The sequence below is a fragment of the Hippichthys cyanospilos genome, chromosome 3, assembly GCF_059441005.1.
Source record: "Hippichthys cyanospilos isolate Australia breed blue-spotted pipefish chromosome 3, RoL_Hcya_1.0, whole genome shotgun sequence".
Taxonomy (NCBI): Eukaryota; Metazoa; Chordata; class Actinopteri; order Syngnathiformes; family Syngnathidae; genus Hippichthys; species Hippichthys cyanospilos.
The window spans coordinates 1,252,580-1,280,396 of NC_142371.1; the positions used below are offsets into that span (position 1 = coordinate 1,252,580).

The window sequence follows — 27,817 nt, forward strand, 5'->3', positions numbered from 1 at the left end:
TTGTCCAGTTTCGCTGGTTTGACTTTTACCAACGCGCTCAGAGCCGAGTTTGCGGTTCCCATGCAGTGCTTTTGAAGCTCGTCGATCCGCGGGGGGTGCTCCCATACGGACCCAGATGCGCGAGACTTTCCTCCCCCCTCCCCGGAGCTTGTGACTAAGGGGTTCCCGCTGCAGAGAGTCACGGCGGGATTTTCACCCCCCTCCCCTCCCCTCCCCACCCGGTGTGTCGGCGGTCAAACGTCAAGGAAGCAGGCGGGCAGGTGCACCCGGGAGAGTACGGGGCAAGTCGGGAGGGAGGGGAGCAGGAGGAGGCGGAGAAGGGCGGCCCCCGCGGAGAGGAAATCAACTGGTTGGCTTGTGTCATTAGCATGCGTGTCGAGTCCCCTCGTCCTGCCTGAGCCGCCGAGTCTCCTCCTGCGCCTGTCGACCGAGTGACTCCTCGGCCCGGGGAGAGGACTCGGAGCCGACGGGACCACCCCGACCCACTGCCGTCGCGGGACTCCGTCCTGTCTCGGAAGGGAGAAATGATGGGCTTTTTGCGCCGGACGTTCAGCCGCCGCTCGAGGAGCCGCTTCCAGGCGAGAGATAGGGACGAGCGGGACGGTACGGCCGGGGGAGGGAACCCCTTGCTCATGGCCCACCAGCAGCAGGTCGTCCACGCTCCCGCCGTGGTCACCGGGGGAGCGGCTGTCCACATCCCGGCTGCCGGGAACGCGAGGATCGCCATCACCTGCCGGGTTCTCCTGCTGGACGGCTCGGATGTCAGCGTGGATTTGCCCGTGAGTGGCTCCGCTGGAGCGTTGGCTAGTTCCACCCTGGGGTCCCGCTCATAAGATTTCTTTTCTGTATTTCATTCATGGTGTTAACTTTTCAATTATATTTCCGGCCTCAGATAGATAATATTTGTGTTGATAAAATATTCACTGACAAAAAAACAACAACAACTGTCCTCTTTTTCCACACGTGACGTTAACTTTTAAATTACGTATATTTTTGGCCACCAATAGATAGTGTTCTGGTGATAAAATATTAATTCCATCTCGTGACAAAGGGACACGAGTAAATTAATTTTTTGAGACCTATTTAAGATTTTGGGGGTGCTTGGATTTACTTTCGAGGTGCTTTAACAACGTCAAAAATGTTCTACACAAGCCTATGAAAGGATGGATAAATAGATGCATGAGATATTTTAAATACTGTTGTGGTTTATTTACTCAGCACAATGTGATAGTGTGTGCCTTACATGTCTGCATTACACTTCTGTGGTTTGGGGCTTTTGCATGTTGTCCTTATAGTTGTCTGTTTTCCTCATCTTCTTCACACATTCCAAAAACATTTGGTTATTTGAAGAATGTGAAAGTGAGTTTGAATAGTTGTCAATATGCGCCGTAGCTAGCAACCAGTTCACCTTAAGTCAGCAGGTATCGGGTAAGCTCACCTGTTTATTTCCATCCAACCAAGAGTATTTCATCCAAGCCAACATGTAACCTAAAATTAAAATCAACGTCATCATAAGCATTTCTTCAATCACGACATTGACTTTATTTCATATGAATTAACATTTATTTGAAAAATGTTCCCCAACCTTGGTTTATATTTTGCAATACAACACTCTCACCACAGCTAGACTTATTGACCCAAATATTAGCCCATAATTTGGTAATTTTAGTCCCAAGTGTTTTTCAAGTCTATTGACTATAACTTTGGTTGTACAACAATGATCAGACTAGTCAGCCTTTCTTCAACTGCATTAAAAGCGGCAAAAATGAAAGTAAGATAACATTGTGCCACTGTTGTGTTGACATGAATTCCCGATGCTGGCACTCGTCGAACAAGTTTAAATGGCTATAACCAAGCATTGTCTTCGTATTTGACCCACTCTTGCACATCACACCTTACATTACCTACACATTGCGCTATACTCCAACAATCACAATTGGTTTTTAGATTCAAAGTCTTGGTTTGGCTGACATTAGTCTAAGGACAAAATGGTCAATATTTTCTTTTTAAGAAAAAAGATGTAGATGTCCAAGAGTACTTTGGATTACACCTGTTCCTGTTTTGGCTCCATTTGAATTCTGCTGCTCTTGAATGATGCTGTTTAAATGAGTCAACGCGTTTGACATGCTGCCAGAAGCTGAGCTGCACTGTGTTTATTTACGGACTGTGTTTGCTTGCAAGAGTGCGAAGAAATTACACTTCTTCCTTAATATGTTTTGTTCTGGAACACTGATAATCAATCCTTGAAAAAATGCCCCTATATTTGCTTTTTAAAATATTTTTATGGTAGTTCCTTTTTTAAAAATTATGACAAGCATTTGCAAACCATATAAAATGACAATGAGATTGAGTTTGTGTACGAGACTATAACCAGAGAGTCTGCAAGATCATGATAGATGGCAGTTCTAGAAAATAACCAAAAACAGGTTGAATGATATAAAAACATCTACTAAGGACTTTGACTTTCCTCCTCATTTATATCATTATTCTGAATAGTGGTTTATTGGATTAGCTCTGAGACTTTAAAACTAAAGAGAACAATATACAACGTGAACATTGTAGACATATTTTTTGTGAATGTTGGATAGGGATTGAATAACATGTAGATATGTCATTTGAATGTGACTTATCAAATTTTTACTGTAATATCTCATTAATTAAAATAATTAATCACCTTTTAATCTCACCCAAAAAATTCTTCGAAATTTCTTCTTCCCCACCACAGTTTTTTATTTGATACATTGTTTTATTGTGGCACATCATAAGTGATATACAACATAAAAAAAACTGTGACGTCAGTATTTTATTTTCTTCAACAGAGTTTTGTAACCGTTTGTCTAACCCTAACGCTTTATTTTCTGTTTTCCTTTGTCGGTGACCGAAAAATTAGAAAAAAGTATGTAAAATAAAGCATCATCCATTCTGTCCGTCGCAGACTTGCTCAAATGCAGAGTGTTTAGTTTGGCATAATTTGGAGTTTTGTTTTGCTTCACTAGATTGGCATCTTTGTTGCAATCATTAGCTGTGGCTACAGTCACAGCTGGGTGCTTTGTATTGATGTGGTAGACTAAACATGAGTTGCTTCTAAGATAATCTAGCACCTTCTGGCAAAGATCACAGCCAATCAGTGTCCACTTTAGGGTGTGATTGTCCTTTGTCTTCCAACCCCGACATCTCAAGTACAAGAAGCCCGACGCATTAAAAAGGATATACAGAAAACTTAAATTTACTTTAAAAATGAGAGTTAATGCAATTAGTTGATCACAATGTAGTGCTTTGTGAAAAGACATTAAATTCATATTAAACACAACACATTTTGCTGGTCACACAAGACAGTTTTTTCACATGGCCCTTTGAAAAATAATTGTCCATTCCTGAACTATAATTCAAGATTGTGCCAGACTATATCAAAAGGCCGCGAAAGACTATAATTACAGAACCATCGGTGTTCATCTATTCCTGTGCACTTAGAGGTCTGGCCTCATTTGGTTCCCTGTTTTGACTTTAGGGAAATTCACCCAAACAACCACAATGAAAGCAACTTCCTTACCCCTATGCTTTATCGTTGACTCCATCTCCCTCTCGCCTCAGAATTCCCCTCATCTTCCTTTCTTGTGCCTTCTTAATCTTTTTTTACACGCCCTCTTGCTCATCACCACTTTCTCTCCTCCTCCATCCATCCTTCTCCGTCCTTCCTCTATTCCCAGACTCCCTGATCTGATTTGGTGTCACACACGTACAAGTGTGTGTGGGTGAGCCAGTGTGTGGGTATGCGTGCGTAAGTGCCTTTTGGTAAGATGGTTTCATTTTGAAGGTTGCGTGTGCGTCACCTCGTGCTGCGTTGCTTGTGTATGTGTGTGTGTGTCCAGCTGGGACTCGCAAGAACAACAACATGTAGGTTCCAACAAATAATGCAAAGTGACACATGGCTCATCAGAGCGGCGGCTTAGTCACAGATGTGTTGCAACAAGTTTGCTCATGTCCTCGTGTTTCCCTGGAGGCTGCGGCGCAGGTGAGCCCGGCCAAAAAAAGCCCATTGGACATTTATTTCTCCGTTTGGGACTACTATACGCCGGCAAATTATGTCGCGCTGGTTTTCTGCTTCAGTAGGATCCGTGTCATAGCTTCAATCACCCTGTGCCGAATGAGCAAGGGTCTTTCTCCTGTTTTTTTTTTGTTTCTAATCTTGATTGAGCCTATCCTCTCTTCATACACACAATCCTTTAATAACGCTGATTTACTCACACATTTACCAGGAAGTTTAGATTGGTTATCAGGATCCAAAGTACAATGCTGCCATGTTTTTACACACATAGACACGCCCTCCTGCTGTAAGTTAAGTTACACTTCCTGTTGTGGATGTGGTGGGGAAAATAACTGAGTGCCGAAAAAAATAATGAAAGTGGTTGCTCTTGCTCACCATGCAATTTAAAAAAAAAAACACAAAAAAACACTAAGACTGCATGTAACTATTTTTTTAGTGAATTGGATTAAAAAGCATTTTAATTTCCAACCCAACTATTTCAAATTTACTGGTAGAAAATGTACAATTTAAATATTTGCAATTCAGTCACTGCTTTATAAGTGAAAGCAAATGTTATATTTTGATTCAAAACAAAAATAATAGGTTTACTTTTATAACGTACTACAGAGATCGTGGAATATTTTCATTGAGAAATTGAAATTCTGAGTATTTGTACAATTTCTAAAAAGCTGGCTGAACAAGTAATTTAATTGTTTATTAGAAATAATTATCTATTAGTTGTCTTATCGTAAACCTTACAAGGAATGCGTGCACAACTGTTTCATTATCTAACGCAAGCTAGCTTTATTTACGTAGAGCATATAGCACGTTTTGTACCCATGGTAACTCAGTGTCCTTCAGATATGCCTTTTAAAAGCATTTACAAGCAAAATAATTAAAGACAGTTAAAAGTTAAGTAAAATAATAATAAAAAGCATGCACAAACATTATTTAAGACACTTGAAGTAAAGAAGTGGGAAAAAAGCTTACAAATATTATTCAATAAACTCAGGATGACAATTACGAGTTAGGAAAGATTAATTTTATTTATTTATTTTTCATTTGTAAGGGCTAGAAAAATGCACATATGCTATGCCTTAAAGAAGATTTTACCAAAAGAAGAAAATATGTGCACTATACGCAGCATAACTCGAAAGAGTGGAAGTAAACACATTCAATTGGGGAACATTTAAATGTTTCAGGCTACTTAGTTTAAACCACTGCTTCTCTAGTCATATCAAGAGTGTTATACATATCAAAGGTTTTATACTTTGTTGTTGTTTTTTCTAATCAATAAAATGTTTTTTTAAAAAGGGATTTTTGATGCACTTTTTTTTCTACCCTTCATTGACAAAATATCAAATCAGGACTCACTATCAGCAGCTTCAAATCAATTGACTCTGACTGCTTTGATCATAGATGCCTTTAATGAAAGAATTAACTAATGTAATTTCCCTGATTTACTAATGTTCAAAAAAAGAATTTCTACTTGCGGGTACATTTTATATACTCTTTTAGTGTGCAGATCTAGTCATGTGGCGCAGGCGGTGAACACATCACCAAGCATAAACAAATACAGTATAGTACTATCAATGCTTCAATATACATAACTCATATCACATATCACAATTTTTTCCAATTTTGTTCATGCCTAATTAAATAATGAATCACACTATTGAGTGGTAAAATTTTGGTTCCATTTAAAAAAAAATCCAGTTCGAAAATCCAGTTCGATTTTTTTTTTTTTTGTGTGTGTGCCCCTCATCATTGCTAAAGTCAGCTAGCTTTTTCACTCCTCGCCCAGTAAAAATGGATAATTGACGTCGATAGCCGTCAATGGCAGTGAATGAGCTAGGTCAGCAAACCCAAGCCTCTACAGAAAATAAAAAGTGCTGAAAACAGAAGAGCTACTAATAGCAAGCCCATTCTGCTGTGGAAATGTTGTAATGTGCCTGTTTTAGGTCACATTACCTGCCAAAAAATAGTGTAGAGTCATTTTACCCAGAAAAGATCAGGTTACTCAACACTAACAAAGCCCCTTTAGCAAACAATTCCTTTTTTTGTTCTTCTGTTGTAGAGCAAAAGCAAAGGCCAGGAACTTTTTGACCAAATCATGTATCACATAGATCTGGTGGAGGCGGATTACTTTGGACTGCAGTACATGGACGCAGACCAAGTCTCGGTGAGTCCTTGACACGCACGTCAACAACCTTGTTTTTGCTTGGCGCTTAACTCTCGTTTGCTTTTCCTTCAGCACTGGCTGGATATGTCCAAGCAAATCAAGAAACAAATCCGAGGTGAGTCCATCTCTCCCTTTGTGTTGAAGAATCCTGAAATGCACTTGCACACGTAGGGGAGCGGGTGGCACGTTATCAAATGTTGACAGGGTAATTAGCATCAGGAGCCGTAGCCTTATTTGCTCTTTTGTGCCAACGCGGAAAGTGATACATTCGCCAGGGAAAGAGTACGTACACAACCTGTTTGCGGCCAGCGCATTCTAATGAGATCCAATACAAGCGCTTGTGGAATTGACACAAATAGCGGCCGAGGGGGATTATTTACTCACCTGCGGATGGCAGCGAGAGGCAGGAATATTGCAGTACTAAACAAAGGGACTGCCATAATTATTAGTTATGTAGGGCTTTCGCTATCTCATATTTTTAGAATCGATTATGCAATGGATTATTTCATCGACCAATCACTTGAACTTTCATCTTGCATCAAAGTGAATTGCGAAGACTGTTTTCCCCAAATGCAGTTTATTAAACAATTACTGTTTATTTAGTGTTGTCCAGTGTGGAAGAAAACAATTTAACAGTTAACCAATGCCAAGAAGGGTTGATGTTACTCACCACCATTCTTTTTCAAAAATAAAATCAAATGTTTGCTAATGTCTTATTTTGGTTTATCAGTCTGCTTTCATGGCAGAAATCAGAGAATAATAACTGCTGAATTGCTGAAATTAGAAGATAACTTAAACAATAACTCGAAATGATTACTCATTTATCAAAACCGATTTTGATTAATACTCGATTACTTGTCAATTAATTGGGAGATTTGCACAAGGCATGGATTGATATTAGATTCCGACGGTGTGATAACCATAAGCAAAATAGCCACGGCAAAAATGACAGATTTTTTTTCCATTGAACGCGATCTTTAGTACAAATAAATATAATGACATTCTTCTTCTTCAAGTCACAGTGCACAGTCACTATTTATAAGACAAACGCCTCCTCCTTATCCTTCATTCATGCCAAGACGTTTAAAAAAAAAAACAGCAATTGCTATCTAATTATTTTCAAAGAGGAGGCTTGTTGAATCAACTCTGGAAGCAGCCAATCATATTCTGTCCTGTTTAAACGTCCCTTTGTTAGATTAAGTAAAAAAGAAAAGCGCTCATTACCAGAGGTAGAAATTGTTGGCGGTTATTGAAACCCTTGCTTTTTAATATTGGCTATCAGCCCATGTTTCATTTTGACAGCTCTAAATGTATGTCTAGCGAAACTGAAATTTTAAATTGGTGCCTTGAGGTATGAGTTTAATACATTCCTTGACCACACTTGTAACTTAAAACATCTCTCCTTATTGAAGTTATTTGAGATGCCAGTAATCTGTTTCAGCCACCCCGAAACAAAAGTATAATTGTAATATTGTGTAATAAGACAACTGGTAATTTTTTTGTATTTTTTTAATTAGGGTAACTTAATAGAGTTTATTGTCATATTGCATGTGCCGCTGCATCATTTGTGTTCATTCACAACGTCAATACCATTCATTAGCCCATCTATGGCATTTTGCATTAAATCCACTTATATTTTTAAATACACAGTTGAATTTCACTGCCACCATACAGCGCTTATATCCAAAGCATGAAATTGTCTATGGATGTAACTCAAGTCGGAATTGAGATCATTACAGTTATCTTACTTTATCCCGTTATGTGTAAATGAGAATCTTGGTCTTGTCTATCACCGTGCATTTTGTATTTAAACAATGTTTAATGGAATGTACTTAATGAAAAACTGCTAACTAATGGAGGGTGGACTATCCTTCATTTGTTGTGCACACAAAGTCTGTTGGAACAGGCCTTAGAGTATGCAGGATTTCCTAATTGTATTGCGTGTGTTGACATTGGTATACTGCTTGGAAAAGAAAATGTAATCCAACAAGATCTTAAGTGTCTTTTGTCCTTCCGTTTTTAAGATGGTCCGCCATTCCGACTCTTCTTTCGAGTGAAATTTTACTCCTCGGAGCCAAATAACCTGCGTGAGGAATTCACAAGGTAAGAAAAAAAAAAAAATCTATTTTGGCCCGAGCCCGATGAGGAGGTCCAAAAGGGACACAAGGCTAATTACTTTGTTGCTATGGGCAAATTGGGATTAAAAAAATAATCAAAATAGACTTTCTAGAGCATAGTGTGCCTTCTGTAACATGTTAGAGAAGAATTGAAATACCTTAGTAAAATTTTTGTTACGTCCCTGTCGCTGTAGGTATCTGTTTGTGCTGCAGCTTCGACAGGACATTTTATCTGGCAAGTAAGTCTTTCATGCACGCTTATAGTAAATTGTTACTAATGATAAACTGTAAATCAATGGTATAGAGGTTCATGTCATAACTCTTAATGTGCTGTTGTAAACACCAAGAGCAGCTAATTAGCTTAGCATCCTGACTACATTAAATGTACATTTTATGTATGTTATTTTATGCAATTGAAACCTTCCGGGACCCTTTTCTACAATACTGTTATTGCCACAGTTTTGCACCACCACACCCACATATCGATGGTTTGAAACATGCCAAGTCAGCATAAACCATTCCGGGTCGCTCATTGGTTTAGGATATGTGTCATTGTAACGTTGAATATGTTTTAGTTTCCCACAGTAATATTTTCAGGTGGAGACCACCTCAGGCGTTGACATTTTTTCCAATTTCTCTTATTTAGTTCTCCTTATTTGTGAGGCTTTGCAACCCGGAGGGTGTTTGCAGGACTTGTGGACAGTCATGGCTTCTTAAACACACACACATGCACACGCATGCACACTTAGACGTCTTGCCCGTGTCTATGTTCCGGCTCTAACTGGGCCACAGATCCCCTGAGTGCGGCTCTATTATAACACTCAAGATCAGGATCTGAAGAGGTGATTATTTTGGGAAAAGGGTTGCTCTTTCTTTACCCACACACACGCACACACTTAAGCACACATAGATGATTGTATTTGACTTGGTGTGTGTGTGTGTGTGTGTGTGGATCAGGACTACGGAAAGATGATCATCTTAACGGTCTTACCCGCTTTTTTCTTGCCCCCCTTTCAGATTGAAATGTCCATATGATGTCTCAGTAGAGCTGGCCGCCTATTGTTTGCAAAGTGAGTAGACTTAACCAGCAATATGACTTATGTCTTCTCTGATTTCATTGAAGCAATGCTGTTTTTTGGAAAAGAATGGAATATACCATTCTTGATGCCAGATAATGATTTGAGGAAAAAAAAATTGAAAGTGGCGTTGCATTAATAGCGTTTTACGTTGCATCATTCTCAAATATGAGTGTTATTCCATACACAACATTTGCTTTACTTAATTAAAAGACAAAAATATCTGAAACATGATTTTGGAGACGTGTCAGATTCATTTGCACAAACAGGGATCCAATACAATTTTAATATTTATAATTTTCCCCCAAATTGTGCAAACAGCCGTGGTATTCATCATTCATTGAAAAACTCAAAATTAAATGGTTTAAACTGACACAGCGTCAAATGAAAACACTGTTCTATTTTATTCAAATTAATAAATCTTCTGCAACGTTAATACAAAATGGAGAATATATTATCAGGATGGGATATTTTCAATACTTTTGCTGGTGTAGAATCTATTGTTAATTGATTTCTAAAAACAAAACATGGAAGACAAGCATGTTATGTTTGCTGAGTTGTTGATAATTCTTGAGATACATGTTTATTTTCTTGTAACCCAAAACTTGATGAGGAAGTAAAACCTGAAAAAATAACCTTTCATAGGTTTTTGATATTTGCCACTTATATAGACATTTTCAGCAATACATTTTCATGAAATATTGTCTAGGATTAATTTGATAACTTATTTCTCCTTTTAAATTTCGCCCCTTACTGTCGAAAGAAAATGACAGCAGTTGCCCAGAGCTCAGCTGTTTTTAATGGTGTTAATTATACATGACAAATACTTATCAAATTAATCTTTGACCAAAAATATTAACTTTTTACTGCTGAAAATATCTAAGTTTTGTATACGTTTAGAATTTTCCTTTTCAGCTTACTGCTATTGTTATATTTTTAATATTATAATGTATTAAACACACATTAAAATAAAAACATACTTTTGTCACTAGCTGTCAACTGAAAATGACATCACAAATGCTCAGAGCTCAGTTAATGACCAATCACAGCTCACCTATTTTTTGGGTCTGGTCATTCGCAAGCTGAGTTGTGATTGGTTGTTACCTGAGTGCTGGCACATGTGAAGCAAAATGCATTTTTCAAGGTATCAAGTGTTCATGAAAAATAATTAAATTATCAAGTTGATTATTGACAAAATATTTCCTTTTTACTGCTGCTAAATAAGTAATGTATCCCCTAAAGTAAATTTAGTCTGGTGTTAAAAGATTGTTTTAGTTTATTACAAATAACGTGTCATTGTTTTCAATTTTCAATATGCCAGTGATGTATAGTGACAGGCAGAACAGTTCAGTTGTCTTCCACTTGATGAGAGAAGGTGCAGTTAAGTTGCATGTCCCCCTTGTTTGTTTGGAGGTGTGCTGAGACGCTTTTAATGAAATATGTAGCTTGGTAAAGCTGTCTATAGTGATACAGCTCATCTATTGTTGCTTTTTTTATGCGTGCGCGCAGGCGAGCTGGGAGACTGCGATCCCATGGATCACTCTCCCGAGCTGGTGTCGGAGTTCCGTTTCACTCCCAAGCAAAGCGAGGCCATGGAGCGGGACATTTTCGGCAGGTGGCTGGATCTCAGGTGAGATTTAAGCGGCGGCTTGTTGCCGCGTCCTCCTCTGCCTTTCAGCAAGCCGGGCACCCTCTCGCTGGTCTGTGTGAAGGATTATGGAGGATTAATGCTAGGAGGGTCTTGATTGATTCTGGGCAGTATTTAACGCAGCGGCGGTCTGATCGCTCCCATCTCGGATTAGGTTACATATGCTGTGCTTTCACTGAACCCGCTGGGCCGCACAAGGACAAACTGCGGAGGACACCAATCACCAGCGTGTTTCTTTTTTTCGTGATGTCTGAATCCACGTTGCCGTTTTCAGGGGGAAGAGTCCATCTCAAGCTGAGATCTCCTTCCTCAATAAGTGCAAGTGGCTGGAACTTTATGGCGTGGATATGCACTTTGTTAAGGTGTGCCTCGTGTATTTACTGCAATTTCCCCAAAATAGGACGCACCCTTAATTTTAGGGCCAAATTCTGTTTTTTTCGACTGTACTGTTTGTTACCGTTTACACTGTACAGCATGCACCAATTTGCGAAACTGTAGCAATACACAATCATACAATAACACAATAAATATCATACAGTATTTGTAAATTCTTCATGTTTTCTTATGTCCATATCCGTAAGTTATACATTTCTTGTGGCTTAAGTTAAGAATATGTCAGATTTCCCACATTATGAGTGGTCCATAAAGGCAGCGCCAGTGCAGCATTGAATGCCATCAAAGCAGTTGTTTTTTCTTTTCCTCGCAACTCAGCTCGCGTTCATTTAGCCATAAATACCCGAAGCAGCGCACCATCCGTGTTCCACCACGTTTATGATTGGGTGTATGTGCCAAAAGACTGATTATTAAACGAGTCAAATGGAAAACATTTCCATGCTCTCTAACCGGCGCACTCGGCTGCATGCCTTGCCACTCTTAATTGAATCAGCTAAAGAAATCATAACTTTTACATGATCCTCTTTGTTTTAGTAATAATCCTGTGCGTGAACAAGGTTGGACTCGGACGTTGGTTCAGTCTGCTCGCTTCTTTTATGGAAAATAATGCCTGAACAGCCTCAGCTATCACAAGCTGCTGTCAACTGCAACAGGCACTGGCTGCTAACAGCCAATTGATATCCGTCCTTTAGCTTGTACCGTTATGGTAATTATTGTAAGAATCTGGCTGATATAGAAATGTGCATCTGTGCGTTAAAACTTGACATATGTGGATGACAGATCAATGGTGTGGAATAAATAAGAATTCTTTTAAGTTACCGTTTATTGGACACACCCATACTTTTGGCCTTCATTTTTGGAAAAAGGTGTGTCTTATATTTGGGGAATTATGGTATTGATTCTTACATTAGTGTGTATTCCTGACTGCTGAATGTGCATGTGGTGTCATCAGGGGAGAGACGGTTGTGACTACGCACTCGGTCTCACTCCTACTGGCATCCTGGTGTTTGAGGGTTCCAACAAAATCGGGCTCTTCTTTTGGTAAGGCGTTTTTAACCATCTTCTTGTGTGCGCCCTAAGTGGTTGTGATTCATAAGCAAAATGTCAAGCATTTATGCGGGGTGTCCCCTGCTGCCTTTTCTGCTCACTTGTTACAGCAATTTAAATATCAAGACATTTGATGAAGGCATAAAGACAGTAGAGGCCACATTTTAAGATGAATTTTTACATAGTTAATTGTCACGGGTGTTGAATGAAGTTATTTAAATTTCAAACACGTTTCATGGCTCAAAAAAAAAATATTGTCCATCATTAGGCTATGGAAATAGTCACATTTAAAGTCTTAGGGGGGAAGGGTCAAATATCCCCATGAATACAATTTACCGTATTTTCCACACTATAAGGTGCATCCGATTATAAGGCGCACCCTCAATTAATGACATATTTTCAAACGTTTTCGATATATAAGGCGCACCGGATTATAAGGCGCACCCTCCATTAATCACGTTTTAAAACTTTTTCAATCACAATATAGTAATACTCAAAGTTATAACGATAACTCAAATAATAACTCTAAACTTTCAATCGCATCATAACTAAATGTCAATATGACCAACCTTGTTCAACTGTAAACAGGTAAAGCTTACTTTATCTCTTCATTCCCCATCCACGAATCCCAATCTCAATATTGAACCATATATAAGGCGCACCTGATTATAAGGTGCAACATCAGCTTTTAAAAAAAAAAAAAAGGCTTTCAGGTGTGCCATATAGTGTGGAAAATACGGTATAACCGATTTCCCAAAGACAGGTTTTGTTTCGCCTGAATCTTAGCTTCAAAAAAGGTATAACGGTAGTAGCTAGTTTGTGATTTAATAATTTCAGTCCAAGAGTAGTAGAACTAATTTCAACCCATTTTAAAAAAAAAATATTATTATTATTTTTAAAGAAATTGCTATAGTTTTACATTTCTGTGCCTGCTTTTTGGCACTCATTCGCGCAAAACAATACAGTTATTTGAATCGCATTCCCTAAATATGGGTTTAATCGACATTTGTGCAATTTATGTGATATTTAGGCCTAAAATCACACGTCTAGACTTCAAAAAGAGTCGACTCACTCTGGTGGTGGTGGAAGATGACGATCAGGTTTGTGCACACACGCGCATCACAATGAGGTCAGTGTTGGCAGAAGTACAAGAATTTTTTTTTTTTTTCAAGGGCCATGAGCAGGAACACACGTTTGTGTTCCAGCTGGCCAGCGCCAAGAGCTGCAAGCACGTGTGGAAGTGCGCCGTGGAGAGCCACGCCTTCTTTCGCTTACGCCAGCCAACCACGGGCAAGCCAGGCCGCAGCGATTTCACCCGACTGGGCTCCCGCTTCAGATTCAGGTAGCGCTCATCAGTCGCCTTGTTACTGAAGCAGCGCGATGTCGTGAGAATTTAGTAGAAAAATGTGCAATAGGTTCAACGCTCGTTTACCAATGGGAAGCCATTTGACATCATCAAAGCAGATTAATATAAACAAAAAAAAAAACCATGCACTTATTACAATGTATGACTTTTTATATGGAAACCTACCTGAGCCCCGGGTTTGATTTCCAAAAGTGTAAAAAAAAAAGCAGCAAGTTGCTATTAGAAATGCTAGTCTGCTTGTCGGCCTATGAGCTGCCCTTGAGCAAGGCACTGTCAATCTCTTTTTACATGCTTGTGTGTCTGTGTGGTCTGGTTCTTCATGAAGTGTCAAACACATCTTATAAAGCAGTGGTTGAGTTGAATTGGCCCTTGAGGGTGTTATAATGACTAAAATAGATGAGATTACATTAAAAAAATATAGATAATAAGAACAGAATAACTAACATAAGCCAGCAGCAACAAACAAACCAAATGAACTGTGCGTTGTGTCTATGGTTACTTGGTATCTATGGTTACGTGGAGGTGTTCCTATGGCGACCGAGATATGCCCTTCGTATTGTTTTCCTTCTCAGTTTTTTTTTTTTTTTTTTTATCAAAGCAAATACTGTCACTTTATAGGCAATTCCTGTTCTTTTTAAGAGCACCTTAGCATAGCTCACCCTAGTCAGCAGATGTGTTCTTACAAGTCAGCTTTATTGACAGTGATTCATCAAGTCAGTTTAATTTAGCCATATTAACTAATTGGCCCACTTCACTTCAGTAGGAAGGTTTTTAATCAGGATATACTATCACCTTAAATGACAAGCTCTTTGAATTCGGTTTGCATGCTAATTGAATATCCAATGTCTGATATTTGAGCTAGAGCACAAGGAAAGCTATATATATATTTCCTTGTGTGCGTGTGTGTGTGTGTCAATCTCAGTGGTAAAACGGAGTACCAAGCGACTCATGGGAGCCGGCTGAGGAGAGCCAGCACGTTCGAGAGACGGCCGAGCAAACGATACCCCTCCCGCACGCACTCGCTGGGCAAAGGTAAGTCTTATTTGCTCACACAATCATGTACATACAAGCCCATGGACCACGAGAACCTGCTAGACTTTTTACACGCCTCTCTGAGTCATAGTTAACTCACCAACCACAACATTATGTGCTCTTGTGCAATTCAACGAAAACCAATAAGATCTTTACAAAAGCAATAATGCTCAGGCTTGATTGACACTGTTAGAGAGCTATTAATGTAATTGTGATTATTAATGCGGTTCTAGTTTGCAATGGTGTAAAATGTCCCTGAATCACACCGGGGTTTGGATAATTTGAGCTTTTATTAGTCTTTGTTTTGTAACTATACATGTAGTGTTTTTGGCGTGTTAAATATGAATTAAAAATATTTAATCTGGTATACTAAAATAAACTCCATTTCCTTCACATGTTTGACTTTGCCTGTACAGTCATACAAAAATACATAGATTTAAAATAAATCCCAATAGCTTGTGTATGATATTAAGTCATTCAATACCAATGACATATTTCAGTTTTTTTTTTTCATTCAATCCCAGATATTTATATTTTTTCAAATGTTTAGTGGAAGGAAGTTCTAAAAATGGCTGGTACTAAATGAATTCAGTTCTAAAGTAAGCAATAACTGAAGGTAATTAATTACTAAATTGAGGTAATTCATCATAATTATTTACCTTACATAACTAAGGAGTAAGGTAATTGATTTCTTTAAGTAATTGATTCCTTTAGGTTACTAAAGTTTAGGTTTGAAACACTAAATTAATTACTCCAGTACTCAATTACTTGAAGTAATTTATATGTATATATAGTACTGAAGTACAAAGGTAAAGTACTTAAGTACTAAAAAAATTGATTAATTTATCACTTGTAATTGATTAATCAATTACTTTAGTACCTAAGTTAGGAACACTGTAATTAGTTTTTTAATTTTTTAATTTTGTTATCGATTTTCTTCTTTTATAGCAGTCATAACTTCACTTTAAAATGTTTTTCAAATGTTGCCTTTTATTCGTACTATAACCTTGCTTCACACTGACGAATGTTTCGAATATTTTTCTTGACCTCGTATTTATTTTTGACCTTTTAACCTCTTGTTGTTGTAGTCATTTAGTCAAATTCCATCATTTCATATTTCCCTATTTCTATTCAGTATTTACTAAGTTAATTGTAGCCATTATTGGGTAACAAATATTTTATCTCCTTCTCCACTCTTTCAAAACAGCGCTTGTGTTAGATCTCATTATACTGCGGCTGTGAGAAAATGTCTGGTGGATGAATATCCATAATTCCAGACAAGCGTTTCGTACAAAGAGGAAGCGCTGGCGTCTTGAACAATTGGGTTAGCAGATCCGTTTGAACACACCGCTCGCTTTATCACGTCAGGCTGATCATTCACCTCAAGAAAGGACCTCACATTCCCAACACTTTGAGTGGCGCCTTTCGACTACTGTCGAAAGCACCTGCTGTCATTCTCCTTTAATCCCCTGCTCCAGCCACCGCAATGTTGACACGCCTGTGAGAAAACACACTGACGTAGACTACATACACATGTTCAACTCTAACATTGTGTGTATGTGTGTGTTGCCCTTTTAGTCACTGCCATTTCTCCAGCCAAGCCTCCACGCATCAGGTAACACCCAAACACCCACACACATCCTATTATACAGTATGGACATGCACTTCATAGAAGTGCTGACTGCAATAAGGGGCATTCTGCCTCCCCGGATGGTCACGGCCATACAATATGTAATTATACTTATTAATACAGAGCTGTGATTTCAGAAAAGGAATGTCATGTCCTGTTCCATCAGCCCTTGTTTTGTAGTTTAAAACGCCTGTGAGCAAAATTGGCTACAATTTTCTATGGGGTACACATATGCCGGCCACAAGAGCTTCATTAATAATCTATCTTCTAGTTCAGTGGTTCTTAACCTTTTTTCAGTGATGTACCCCCTGTGAAATTTGTTTTGATCCAAGTACGCACAACTTAACAAGTGCAAAGCATTTTGGGGATTAAAAAAAGAGATTTAAAACATGCCATCAGTGTGATTAATTCATCTTTGGAACTTATTAAATTTCATTTGAAGTGATCCACAAAAATTTTATCAACATAAAGTGGCCTGTTTTGGCTCACAAAAGAGCTCTGGTATCAAAAAGAAATAATTTCATTATTAATAATTATTCGTCCACGACAAATAATCAACATAAAACGTCCTCTCTTGGGATTACAATACAGATATGTTCCCCAAAATAAATCGATAACTTAATTATTAATAAATATCTATCCACATAAAATAATCAACATAAATTGTCAGACTTGTTCTCAAAAAGAAATAATTATAAATACATATTTGGCCACAGAATTTTCAACTTAAAATGTCCTCTTTTTGGGATCATAGTAGAAATCTGTTCACAAATATAAATCATTGACAGGTAACGAGAGGTGGCACGTGACAAGTTGGGTCGAACCATTCTAGTATGAGAGAGACCCTGGCTTCTTAAAATAATGACATTGAATAAACTACTGAACATAAAATGTGTTTTATGAACTTATATTTTCCTGAAAAGTTTAACTCATTCAATAATTATTTTAACAGGATTTTTGCATGCTTGTTTGTTATTTTTTAAAATCTAGAGTTACCCCTGGAGTTCCTTCAAGTACCCCCAGGGATACCCGTACCCCATTAGAGAACCACTGTTCGATATCAATATGTCCCAGGCTTGTTTTAAAGTTTTGGAGTTAAAATTAATCAGAAATGATAATTGCACTATTTATAGTTTTTTTTTTTCCTATTAAGAGATTGAAGTTCAACCAGTTTTTTTTTTTTTTTTTTTTTTCCCCAGTGGAAAATGCTACTACACATTTTCCATGTACAACACCATTTGCCTACTCTTTCGTCATGATTCTGCAGACTCTCACATAGATTTTAATGTAAAAATATCACATGTACACCATTGTTTGTTGAAAACCCAAAATGAGTCATTGCCTGGCCGCTTTTTGTTTTATTTTTGGGTTTGTTAAATATTGTAATGACAGCAGCGTGGGAAAAAAAAAAACTCAAGGCACAGGTTTTTATAGAGTGTATATGAATGGAACGATGGCTACTTTTTATGAGTTCTGCGCAGTTTATACTTTTCCATTGTTGTATCTTTGTACGGAATCTTTCATGTCCCAATGTATTCACATCGATTCTCAGTACAGGTCCTCAATGAAATGTTAATTAACTCATTTACCGCCATTAACGGCTATAGTCGCCTAATATCCATTTTAATTGGATCAGCAGCGAATGAGCTAATGACCTGAAAAGCTGACTTGTTCAATGTGAAATAAGAATCAGCCATTTATTGTCATTGTACGCCGTACAATGAGACTGGAGAGCTTTCTCCTGTTCATTGCACACCTCAAGATCAAAGATGAAATACGATTAAGTATAAATCCTACCCGATTCAAGTTAAATGACACATGCACTGATCCGAATGCTCTGGTGGTTCTTCTCTTGCTCTATGGAGTCAGCCTATTGAGGACGTTTGCTGCAGATTCTGCTAGAAGTGACCAGGATCTAGCCTATGAATCACATTGGTCTTAACTGCACATGAAATTAAAGTATTAAAGTTAATCTGCGACGGCTGATTGTTGTCATTCTTTCTGTGCCTTCCTGCCAGCCCTGATCCCAGCCTACATGCAGTGAGTGACCTCAGATGACCTACTTACCCACCCGCACGCGCACTTCACGCATATACGCAGGCACTCATAGCATGTGCTTCGCCTGTGCAACAACATTTAATTTTCGGCGTCTCTTCAATCCTTTCTAGTACCAGCACAATATCCCGGTGGCGGGTCACGAGGCGTGGCGCCCGTCCCATCCTGCCTACACGCCCGCTGTTTATCTGCAGCCCTCCGGAACCACGGCGCCGCACAGGTAGGACGGGGACACGGACCTCGACGAGACAACGGCGTAACCACAATAGGGCGGCACAAAATTTTAGAACAAGGATGAGCAAATTCACTGATTTTAAATGGGTAAATGGAATTGAATTTTGAAGATTAATGTAATAATAAATGAACAAATATTGCATTACATATAGTTAAATATAAATTTTAATTTGTATTACATCAGTTACATTTATTTACAATAAATTGATTACCTTTGTGGATATTCAGTACACATAGGACTGCTGCAATGATTAATCTATTAATCGACTATCAAATAAATCAGTTATTTTTATAATCGATTATACAATTCTTTGAAATACAGTTCTTCATTTTTTGTTAAATTGTATGATAAGGCAGTTATCAGTAATGAAACCTTTTTGGTTGCATTTGATTTTGAAAACATGGGCAAGGCCATTCCAAGATGAGGTTAAAAAAGTGAAACACTTTCTTTTGGCAGGAAAATCATTTGAATATAATGAATTCAGCCATTAAAACTTGTAAAAAACAAAAGCATGTCATTAATGAATTATATCTGATTTGCAGCAAATCAATGGACCATTTTTTGTCATGCATGAATAAAAACTCATGAAAAATTATAAATAAATTTGAACTAGACTATGTCCTAATTGGGTGTCGGCTAAATTAAAAACAAAATTGAGAGGCCCGCTGGCCATATTTTGCCAACCTCTGTTTTAACGGCTTTTGGAGAACTAACCTGCAGGGCAGGTTTCTGTTTTTAGAAGCCATCATACCTGTGTTTCCATCTCACTTCATGTCATGCATCTCATACGTGCGTGCGTGTGTGTGTGTGTGTGTGTGTGTGTGTGGACTTGCAATGTGTGTCAGACCTTCCGTCGGGGCCCCTTCCTGCTCCACCGGTCCCGTGAACAGTCACCCCGTCGTCCCGGAACGAACCAGCAGCTTGCACTACGGGCCCATCATCAATGTCGTTCACAAGGACAAGGTCATGACCACACTTTGACCTCTAATTGACCTTGGACTTACATAGACATCCCCCACCTCCAAAAAAGAAAAAAAGCGAGAAGTCTTTCATCATCCTCATTCATCACATCTCCACATTGTTTGTCTGGTATACACCTCGAGAATGTGACGTGAGTCATAATAGTAGCTTAGTTTGATTGTGAAAGGTTAGATTATATCTCAATATCTTTGCTGCTATGGATTTAAGAAAGATCCTGTTTTGTGATGTTATAAAGGAGGGGTGGGAAACCTGTGGTTTGTGGGCCAGACACAGCCCAGGAGAACATTTACTCCTTGCCGGTCGCAAAATATTGCAATCTAAAAAGCGTAGGCGGTATTTTTTTCAAGCTACTGAAATGTTATGCAATTTCAACATCAGCACTCTTTATAGAGAAATAAAACTAGCAACTTGTTTCATGTTCATTTGTAAAGCAAAGCATTTATTTATCAAAATTCTAACAAGTTATTCAAACAGCTACAGGTTTGGCTACCAATTTCACACATGATGAACATGCACATTATCATTGTGCCATATTCATTTTTTTTTTCACTGATGTATTTTTTTGTTGAATACTCAGCACACACTCTCCTTTGACTGGCTATATTATAATACAAAAAAAAAAAAAAAAACAGATCGGTGTATTCATAGACTGGCCTTGGGATAATCTTCAGAGATCTGAAATTGCTGAGGAAAAAAAAGGTTCCCCACCCCGGTTTTTTGTTTTGTTTTGTTTGTTGAGATTGCTGCAAGCAATTAAATGACAAAAGCGCTTAAATAATGTAAATTATCCAAGGTTATAAGGGTCCAAACATGCATATATTGTTTGCTGCTTTAGAGATGCTGCATGTTTGTTGCTGCTGCATGCAATTTATAGTTCACCGTGACATCATGAATGATAATATTGTTATCAACCAGTTGTTTACATGTACTGTACTATAATTGTTGTTGTTGTTGTGATATTGGGTGGATTTTGGAATCACATTGCGGCCTAGTGAATTAATAGTTTTTTGCCATATTGCTTATAAAATAAAGGAATGAATAATTTTTCATGTTCTCTATACATAACTGTGTAAAATGAAGGCATTTCATACCTTGTACATTTACAATGGGAACAATTGATCATTTACAGTAATCGCTAAGAATGAATTCGAAAGGTTATTAAAAAAGAACTGTATTATGTGATGTGGGAAAAAAAAAAAAAAACATTATGTGGACGGGCTAGATTGCGTTTGATGTGCCGTGTCGCCCTCAGTTTCCCTCTAAGCGGCCCCGCCTCCGACTATCAACTCAGCGTGGAGGAGAACGAGACGTCATATTCCGGAAAGGTCCATCGCCGTCACCGCCGCCACACGCACAGCCAGGACACGCTCTGCCACACACACAACAAAATCAGTGAGTAACAAAAAGGCCAATCCGGGTAACTGCTTATGCATGCACTGTTTATGCCTTATCGGTTTTCTTGATTTCCTTGAAGGGATTCTAGGCATTTACGTATACAGTATTGTCAATACAAGGTCCTTGTTTTCTGTGTTTGATAGACAAGTCTTCCGCTTCATTGGATATTTCATTTCCATTATACGGTTATATGCAGGCGCAACGTTCCTTGTAAATGAAATCATGCATGTCAAGGTACAACAGCAGTTACTAATCGAATTTCCTCTTTGCCTTTTTGTACACACAGCCTCTAGCGTAAATATAAAAAGTCTACACACCCTTGTTCTAATACCAGGTTCGTGTGAAATCATTTAAATGTTGCAGTTAATGCGCTTTATATGTAAACTTTTAGTATACTAAAACGGCCGCCACCTAATTAAAGGAGTCAATTACCTCCATAGTTTATTGTAATAAATGACTTTGGTTTTTCATTATACAAAGTAATAAATTACTTTATTAGGTAATGACTTAGCAGGGGTGTCCAGATCCGGTCCTCAAGGGCCGCTGTCCTGCATGTTTTCCAGGTTTCTTTCCCTGAATCACCTGATTCAAATGATCAACACGCTCAGCAGAAGCCTGATAATGATCCTGATTATTTGAATCAGGTGTGTGAGGGAACGAAACCCGGAAAACATGCAGGACAGCGGCCCTTGAGGACCGAGTTTGGACACCCCTGACTTAATGTAATCAATTAGCTTAATCAGCATAAAATTTTCAGTCAAAGAAATGTTTCCATTTGGTACCATTTTATCCGGGGTGGAGTCGCGGGGGCAGCAGCCCAGACTTCCCTCTCCCCAGCCACCTCATCCAGCTTGTCCAGGAGGATCCCCAGGTCAGCCGAGAACATAGTCCCTCCAGCGTGTCCCGGGTCGACCCCGGGGCCTCCTCCCGGTGGGACGTGCCCGGAACGCCTCCCCAGAGAGGCATCCTAACCAGATCCCCGAGCTACCTCAACTGGCTCCTCGAGCAGCGGCTCGACACAGAGTCCCTCACGGATGACTGATCTTCTCACTTAATTTCTAAGGGAGAACCCAGACATCCTACGAAAGAAAACCCATTTAGGTCGCTTGTATCCGGGATCTCGTTTTTTCGGTCACGACCCACAGCTTCATAGGTGAGGTCAGGAAGGTAGATAGATAGGTAAATAGAGGGCTTTGCCTTTTGGCTCAGCTCTCTCTTCACCCCAAGCGACCGGTACGGATTCCACAGCAGACACTTCACCGATCAGCCTGTCCATCTCCCCTTCCATCCTACCTTCACCCGAGAACGAGACCCCAAGATACTTAAACTCCTCCGCTTGAGACAGGACCTCATCCACGACCCGCAGAGGGTATTCCAACCTTTTGCGACCGTGGACCAGATTCATTTATTGCTTTTGATTGTTACAAAAACACATGAGAGGACCTCGAAATTAACAGGAATCATTTTTGAAATATTCGTAGAGGGATCCTAGAGTACAGACAACCAAAGGTGTTTTTCTTTATTTCCGCTAGAGTGTCGAGCGTCACCCTGTCTCGGAGACGCGTTGGACATGTCTCCGTCTTTCCGTAAGTCAGATAGCGAGTGTCCTGCGTGGCCCTCACTCTGCATCAACATGGACAACAAGGTCAGACACATTTCCACACGTTGACATTCTTCTCGGCTGACGCCGTAAGACGTTTCCGCTCTGGCCTGACTCTCCTCCTCGTCCTCTCCAACGCGTGACGTCCGCAGGGAGAAGAGAAGCAGCTCTCGGAAAAATCTCTCCACCCCTCCAGCGCCTCCTCCCCGGCCCTGCTCCCAGACCACCTGAAGTGTAACATTCTTAAGGCGCAGATGGAGGCGGCTTTCAGGGTGAATTCCATACATCATCTCCGGCTAATATTCTCTTCAAAATGCCTTCATTTGCTTATTTGAATGCTTTTTCTTGTGCGCTTTCTCCACTAAATAGAAGGACGGCTCAGTGAGTCCGAGGAGAAAGAACGCTGATGTGCCTCTCAAGGACAGGCAAGTTCTATTTACACTTTTTCCTTCAGTCTTTTCTCTATGCTTGTTCCCTTTTACAAAATACATTTGCATCACTTTTTCACCTCACTTTTGAATGAACCTACTTTTTTCTGTACTGATCAGATAACATCGTGACAAGGGCGTAACAATAGATTGTGTAGAATCCAGGGGAGGGGCATTTTATAACTTGATGTTGACTGAAAATGACATCACAGTTGCTAGGGCTCAGCTAATGACCAATCACGACTCAGCATGCGAACATCATCACTCAGAAAACAGGTTGGTTACATTAGCCATGAGCAAACTGTGATATTATTTTCCATAGACAGCGAGTGGTAAGTAAAATGGGATAGGCTCCAGCTCACCCTCTACCAGGGGCGGAGCTACACGGTGGGTGACTATGGCCACATCTACACCTAAAAAAAAGACATATATATATCAGATTTCTCTGCTATTTTTACATACATGTGGGTATTCTTAGACCCCTTGTATTAACTGTATATTTAAATGTGTATGACAAAATGAATGTAATGACGCAATTTCATTTACCCGCAACCATAATGAAAGAGCTATCAAAAATGGCTGAGATCCTAAAATGTTGTCGACAGGTATCAGAACTCCTCTCAAGACTCATCGGCCTCCAGTTTGCCCCCAGACAAAATGTCCCCGAGACCGGATGCCCGTTTTGCCTCCGAGAGTCTCCAACCTAAATCCGGCTCGTGCACCAACCGCAGGAAACGTCTCGTCAGACAGTTCAGCTTGTGAGTTGACATCGCGCACGTTTGAAATTGTTGAATGGACAAAAGAACTCCAGAAGTACTCTAACGTAAGTGGGTTTGGCACAGGATTTCAAAATATGAATTAAAATGAAGAAATAGTTAAAATGTAACACGGATGATTTTTTTGACTCATTCTAGCCAAAAAACATTTTTAACTTTTTAAGGGTCCATGAAATCCTAGAAAAAATATCTTCAGGATTCCATTAATTTACTGCTCACTTGCCTTATCACCACCATAATACAAAAAAATCAGTCATATTTGAATTTATTCTTTTCTTGATGTTTTTTTTTTTTTTGGGGGGGATGTTTTTTTTTTTTTTTTTGGGGGGGGGGGGCAACAACACTTTTCTCCCAGCACAATGTTTTTTTTTTTTTAATTTATCGGGTTATATTAAATTTAAAAAAAAAATACTTAGTCAGTTAGTAAGCTAGCAATACGTGCTATTTTTTCATCCGATTTCCTTTTCTTGGTCCTCAGTAACCATGAAGATGAAGACAACCTTCCGGAAGCCCTCGCGGCCATCTCCTGCGAGAGCACGGCCAAGTCAGGCTCCACTAGTTCACTGGACAAACAGGTCCAGCCCTCCATTTACCCACAGGTAGACACATAAGCAATTAAAATCAACAAGCCTTCCAAAACGTTCATGGGGGAGAACGTATGAGACTTTTATTTGTGTGTGCATGTCCATGTGCATTCCAGGTGGACAGTGTGCCATCACTGGAAGTGGCTAGTCCGTGCCGTGTCCCCCCTTTGCCTTCTCCCCACCTCTCCCCTTCGTGCTACTGTAGTCCCCTCCCTCACTTGGCCCCTTACCTTGCAGCCCATCACGACAGGTAACGCCTTTGTCCTGTCATTTCCACTTTCCTTTCGATGATCTTTGTGTTCATCACAGATGTGTGCAGAAAGACTTTGTCCATGTATTCAATATTCTTGAAATCCAGTACAGTGGTTGCTGAATTCTTGTCAGAATTATAGTGACATCTAGTGGCCAACTCGTGCACATCAGACGCAAGTTTTTTGTCCATTTATTCAATAGTCTTGATATCCAGTACAGTACAGTAGTTGCAAAATTCTTGGGTGTCAGAATTGTAGTGACCTCTTGTGGCCAACTCATGCACATCAGACGCAAGTCCGATAAATATCATGACGCTCAGTTTCATTCTTTAGCTTTTGTTTCATTGTTCTTACAGTTTATGTTTATGTGTGTGCATGTTTGTAGCGGAGAGGAAGTGAGGCTGGACAGAGAGAAGATCCTAAGAGCCCTTTTGATGACAGAACTCTGAGAATGTGTCGCCTGACGCCCTGATGTGGAAAACCCAAAGGGGTGGGCTGCTATTAACCTTTTTTTTTTTTGCATTCATAATGAAAACATGTGAATATTTATTGTACATTGGACATACAAAAGCGTGCACTCACTCATTCAAATGCTAAGGTTTGGGGCTTTCAAAAAATGAGAGCAAGAGCAATCATTTCAAAACTCTTTGGACTATAAATGTGATCTAAAATATGTTCAACTCATTAGAGAAAAAAAGATACTGCTTGCACAAGTGTACACATACTCTCAACAGGGGATGCCGAATTAACCAATTTAATTCCAAGTCACGTTAAATGGAAGTCAGCACATACACGCTAGCTTTCGTTGAATCTCAAATTTCAGCGGTTCAGTCGTGATGGGCTAAATGAAGCTTCATGCCCATCTTGTGATATATTTTCCTCTCCTCCAGATGGTGCTTTGGGTTGAAAGATAAACACCTTGTCGGAGGTACAGTACTTTACCCCACCAGTTTCATCTGCACGTTCACCAAATCCTTCCCGAGTGAAAAATAACCGTTTTTTTAATTCAATATTTGTTTTTCTGCTGGCGCACAAAATGAGCTGCGTACGACATGGCCTCGTTCAAAGAACAAAACCAACACAATGCATGATTTGGCAACAAATCGTCCGAGGCTCCGTCGAAGCCATGTTAAAAGAACTACTTCGCTACAGCAGTGGAAATGTTTTCAATTCCCACTGCGTTTTTGACTGGAGAGTGCCATCTAGAGGAGATCAAAAATATCACAAGTGCTTCATGATGCTTCGATTATCCAGCACTACTGTACAGGTAGGCTTTCCCTTACAGTTTTTTTCCTAGTATCAGATGAAAATGTTGTTCTGACTTTGACTGATTTTGGTACTGTGTTGGGTGTTTTTCTTTTCAAGATAAGGCGGATATGTCAGTAGATAATACCCCTGATTGATTTGAGAAGAGAATGTGTATACTTCTGCATTCACATTATTTCAGTTACTTCTTGTTGTACAGTAACATGAACAGCGAGAAACCTTTTTAAATGGTTCACCTTGGTCTAATTTTTTTTTTTGTCACAAAAACCTGCCATTTGAAACAGGGCTGTGTTGACTCTTTATATCCGCTGTAATTGCACAGACGCCATTATGTTATGTTTGCTGAAAAAGTGTTCCTTTAAGAGCTCATCTGACTGTATATAAACTTTTCGATGGAAACCATAAGGCACCAGAAGATACTTGTGTTGCCTGCATGAGACAAAAGTTGTTGTTTTTTTATTTTATTGTTACTCAACAACTTGAATGTACCACACACATTCTAAAAAAAAAAAAAAAAAATACTCAAGTTAGTTTGAGGCAAGAGAGTGAGGTTCCATTGAACACAAATGCTCAAGCGTCGTCAACTGCTTCAGCTCTACGGACAAAAGTATTTGGACACTTCTATATCTCTTCTACTTCATACCAAAATGACATCTTGAAATTATTGCACGCATGCCTTTTTCTAATGGACCCCACTTTGTGGACTGGGTGCAGTCACGCAAGAACAGAAATGAACTTGCCCAAACTTGCTCCAGCTTTAAAATCATCCAAAGTGTTTTTTTGATTGTGGGTATTTCCCCAATACTGCAATTGGTTATTTATAGGGTGAGAAACTGGTGCGGGCCTTTTTGTACAAATTGTGTTGCATGCTATTTTAAGCAACAAAATTTTAACTTATTCCTTATTCCTTTTCATGTTTTTTTTTTCTCTGAGACGTTTTAATGAGAAATACTATATTATCCATAAAGCTATTACATTATGTATTTGTCATTTTGTTTATTAAAGGAGAGGTCAACTCAAACATTTTGTTTACAATAATATGTTCCATGCAACCCCACAAGGTCTAACTATAACATTGTGATTAATATTGTATTTTGTGGAATATGAATTAAGCAGAAAAATTCTACTATTTTTTTTTTTTTGTTTTTTGGAGGCATTCAATTTGCCACTAGCTATTGACTGAAAATTACATCACAGTTGCTCAGAACACAGCCAGTTACAGGTTGCCTGTATTCTGAGTTTGGTCATGTGATTGCAAAATTTTGAGTTGTGGGGCTGCATAGAACACATTATTGTAAAGAACGTATTTGTGTTAAGAATCGAAGAAGTAGCTTAAGTTATTAAAGTACATATTATTAATAACTTGGAATGTTTTACAATCATTTCTTGTATATCAATATTTAAAACTATTGTTTTTACAAAATATAAGATATGAAGTACGTCCGTTTTTTTTTTTTGCAAGACAATCCAACAAGGTTAAAATGTGTATGTACTCATATGAGAAACCTAACTCAAAAAAGATCTTATTAAAAAAAAATGTAATTCTTCAAATTACCGTGGAAGATGGGATTTAAAATAAAAATCCTAAAAACGCCGATTGTTGTTATCATTGATATTGTTTTTGTTATTTTATTGCGATGACTGATTTGTTGATCAAATTTTATTGTTTTAGAGGAATACAATTCAGTACTGTACACCATTTTTTTAAGAAGTCGTTGTAAAATGTCCACT

The 27,817-nt window shown here is 38.9% G+C and overlaps 1 protein-coding gene and 1 long non-coding RNA gene across 6 annotated transcripts; one reads left to right on the plus strand and one right to left on the minus strand.

The window, feature by feature from the left end:
* LOC148425351 (band 4.1-like protein 4B) lies at positions 1-27,681 on the plus strand. 5 transcript variants are annotated; one of them, XM_088411334.1, is made up of 23 exons: positions 1-779; positions 6,102-6,206; positions 6,279-6,321; positions 8,231-8,309; positions 8,518-8,562; positions 9,341-9,393; positions 10,909-11,029; positions 11,322-11,409; positions 12,393-12,481; positions 13,518-13,829; positions 14,776-14,885; positions 16,464-16,500; positions 18,534-18,555; positions 18,684-18,790; positions 21,039-21,178; positions 22,714-22,826; positions 22,934-23,053; positions 23,151-23,206; positions 23,815-23,967; positions 24,464-24,584; positions 24,686-24,819; positions 25,206-25,310; positions 25,711-27,681. In XM_088411334.1, the coding sequence occupies exons 1-22, from the start codon at positions 525-527 to the stop codon at positions 25,267-25,269; spliced, it is 2,367 nt and encodes a 788-aa protein (XP_088267460.1). In that variant the 5' UTR covers positions 1-524; the 3' UTR covers positions 25,270-25,310; positions 25,711-27,681. The 5 variants fall into 5 exon arrangements, with proteins under 5 accessions (XP_088267460.1, XP_088267461.1, XP_088267459.1 ...); XM_088411335.1 differs by having other exon boundaries at positions 13,518-13,587; positions 13,660-13,829; positions 25,206-27,681; XM_088411333.1 differs by having other exon boundaries at positions 25,206-27,681.
* Positions 184-3,664, minus strand: LOC148425352 (uncharacterized). The gene is made up of 3 exons (XR_015865172.1): positions 3,551-3,664; positions 1,439-1,488; positions 184-843 (listed from the first exon to the last, which is right to left on the minus strand). It is a non-coding gene; the product is annotated as an uncharacterized LOC148425352 (long non-coding RNA).
* Positions 27,682-27,817: the final 136 nt, after the last annotated feature.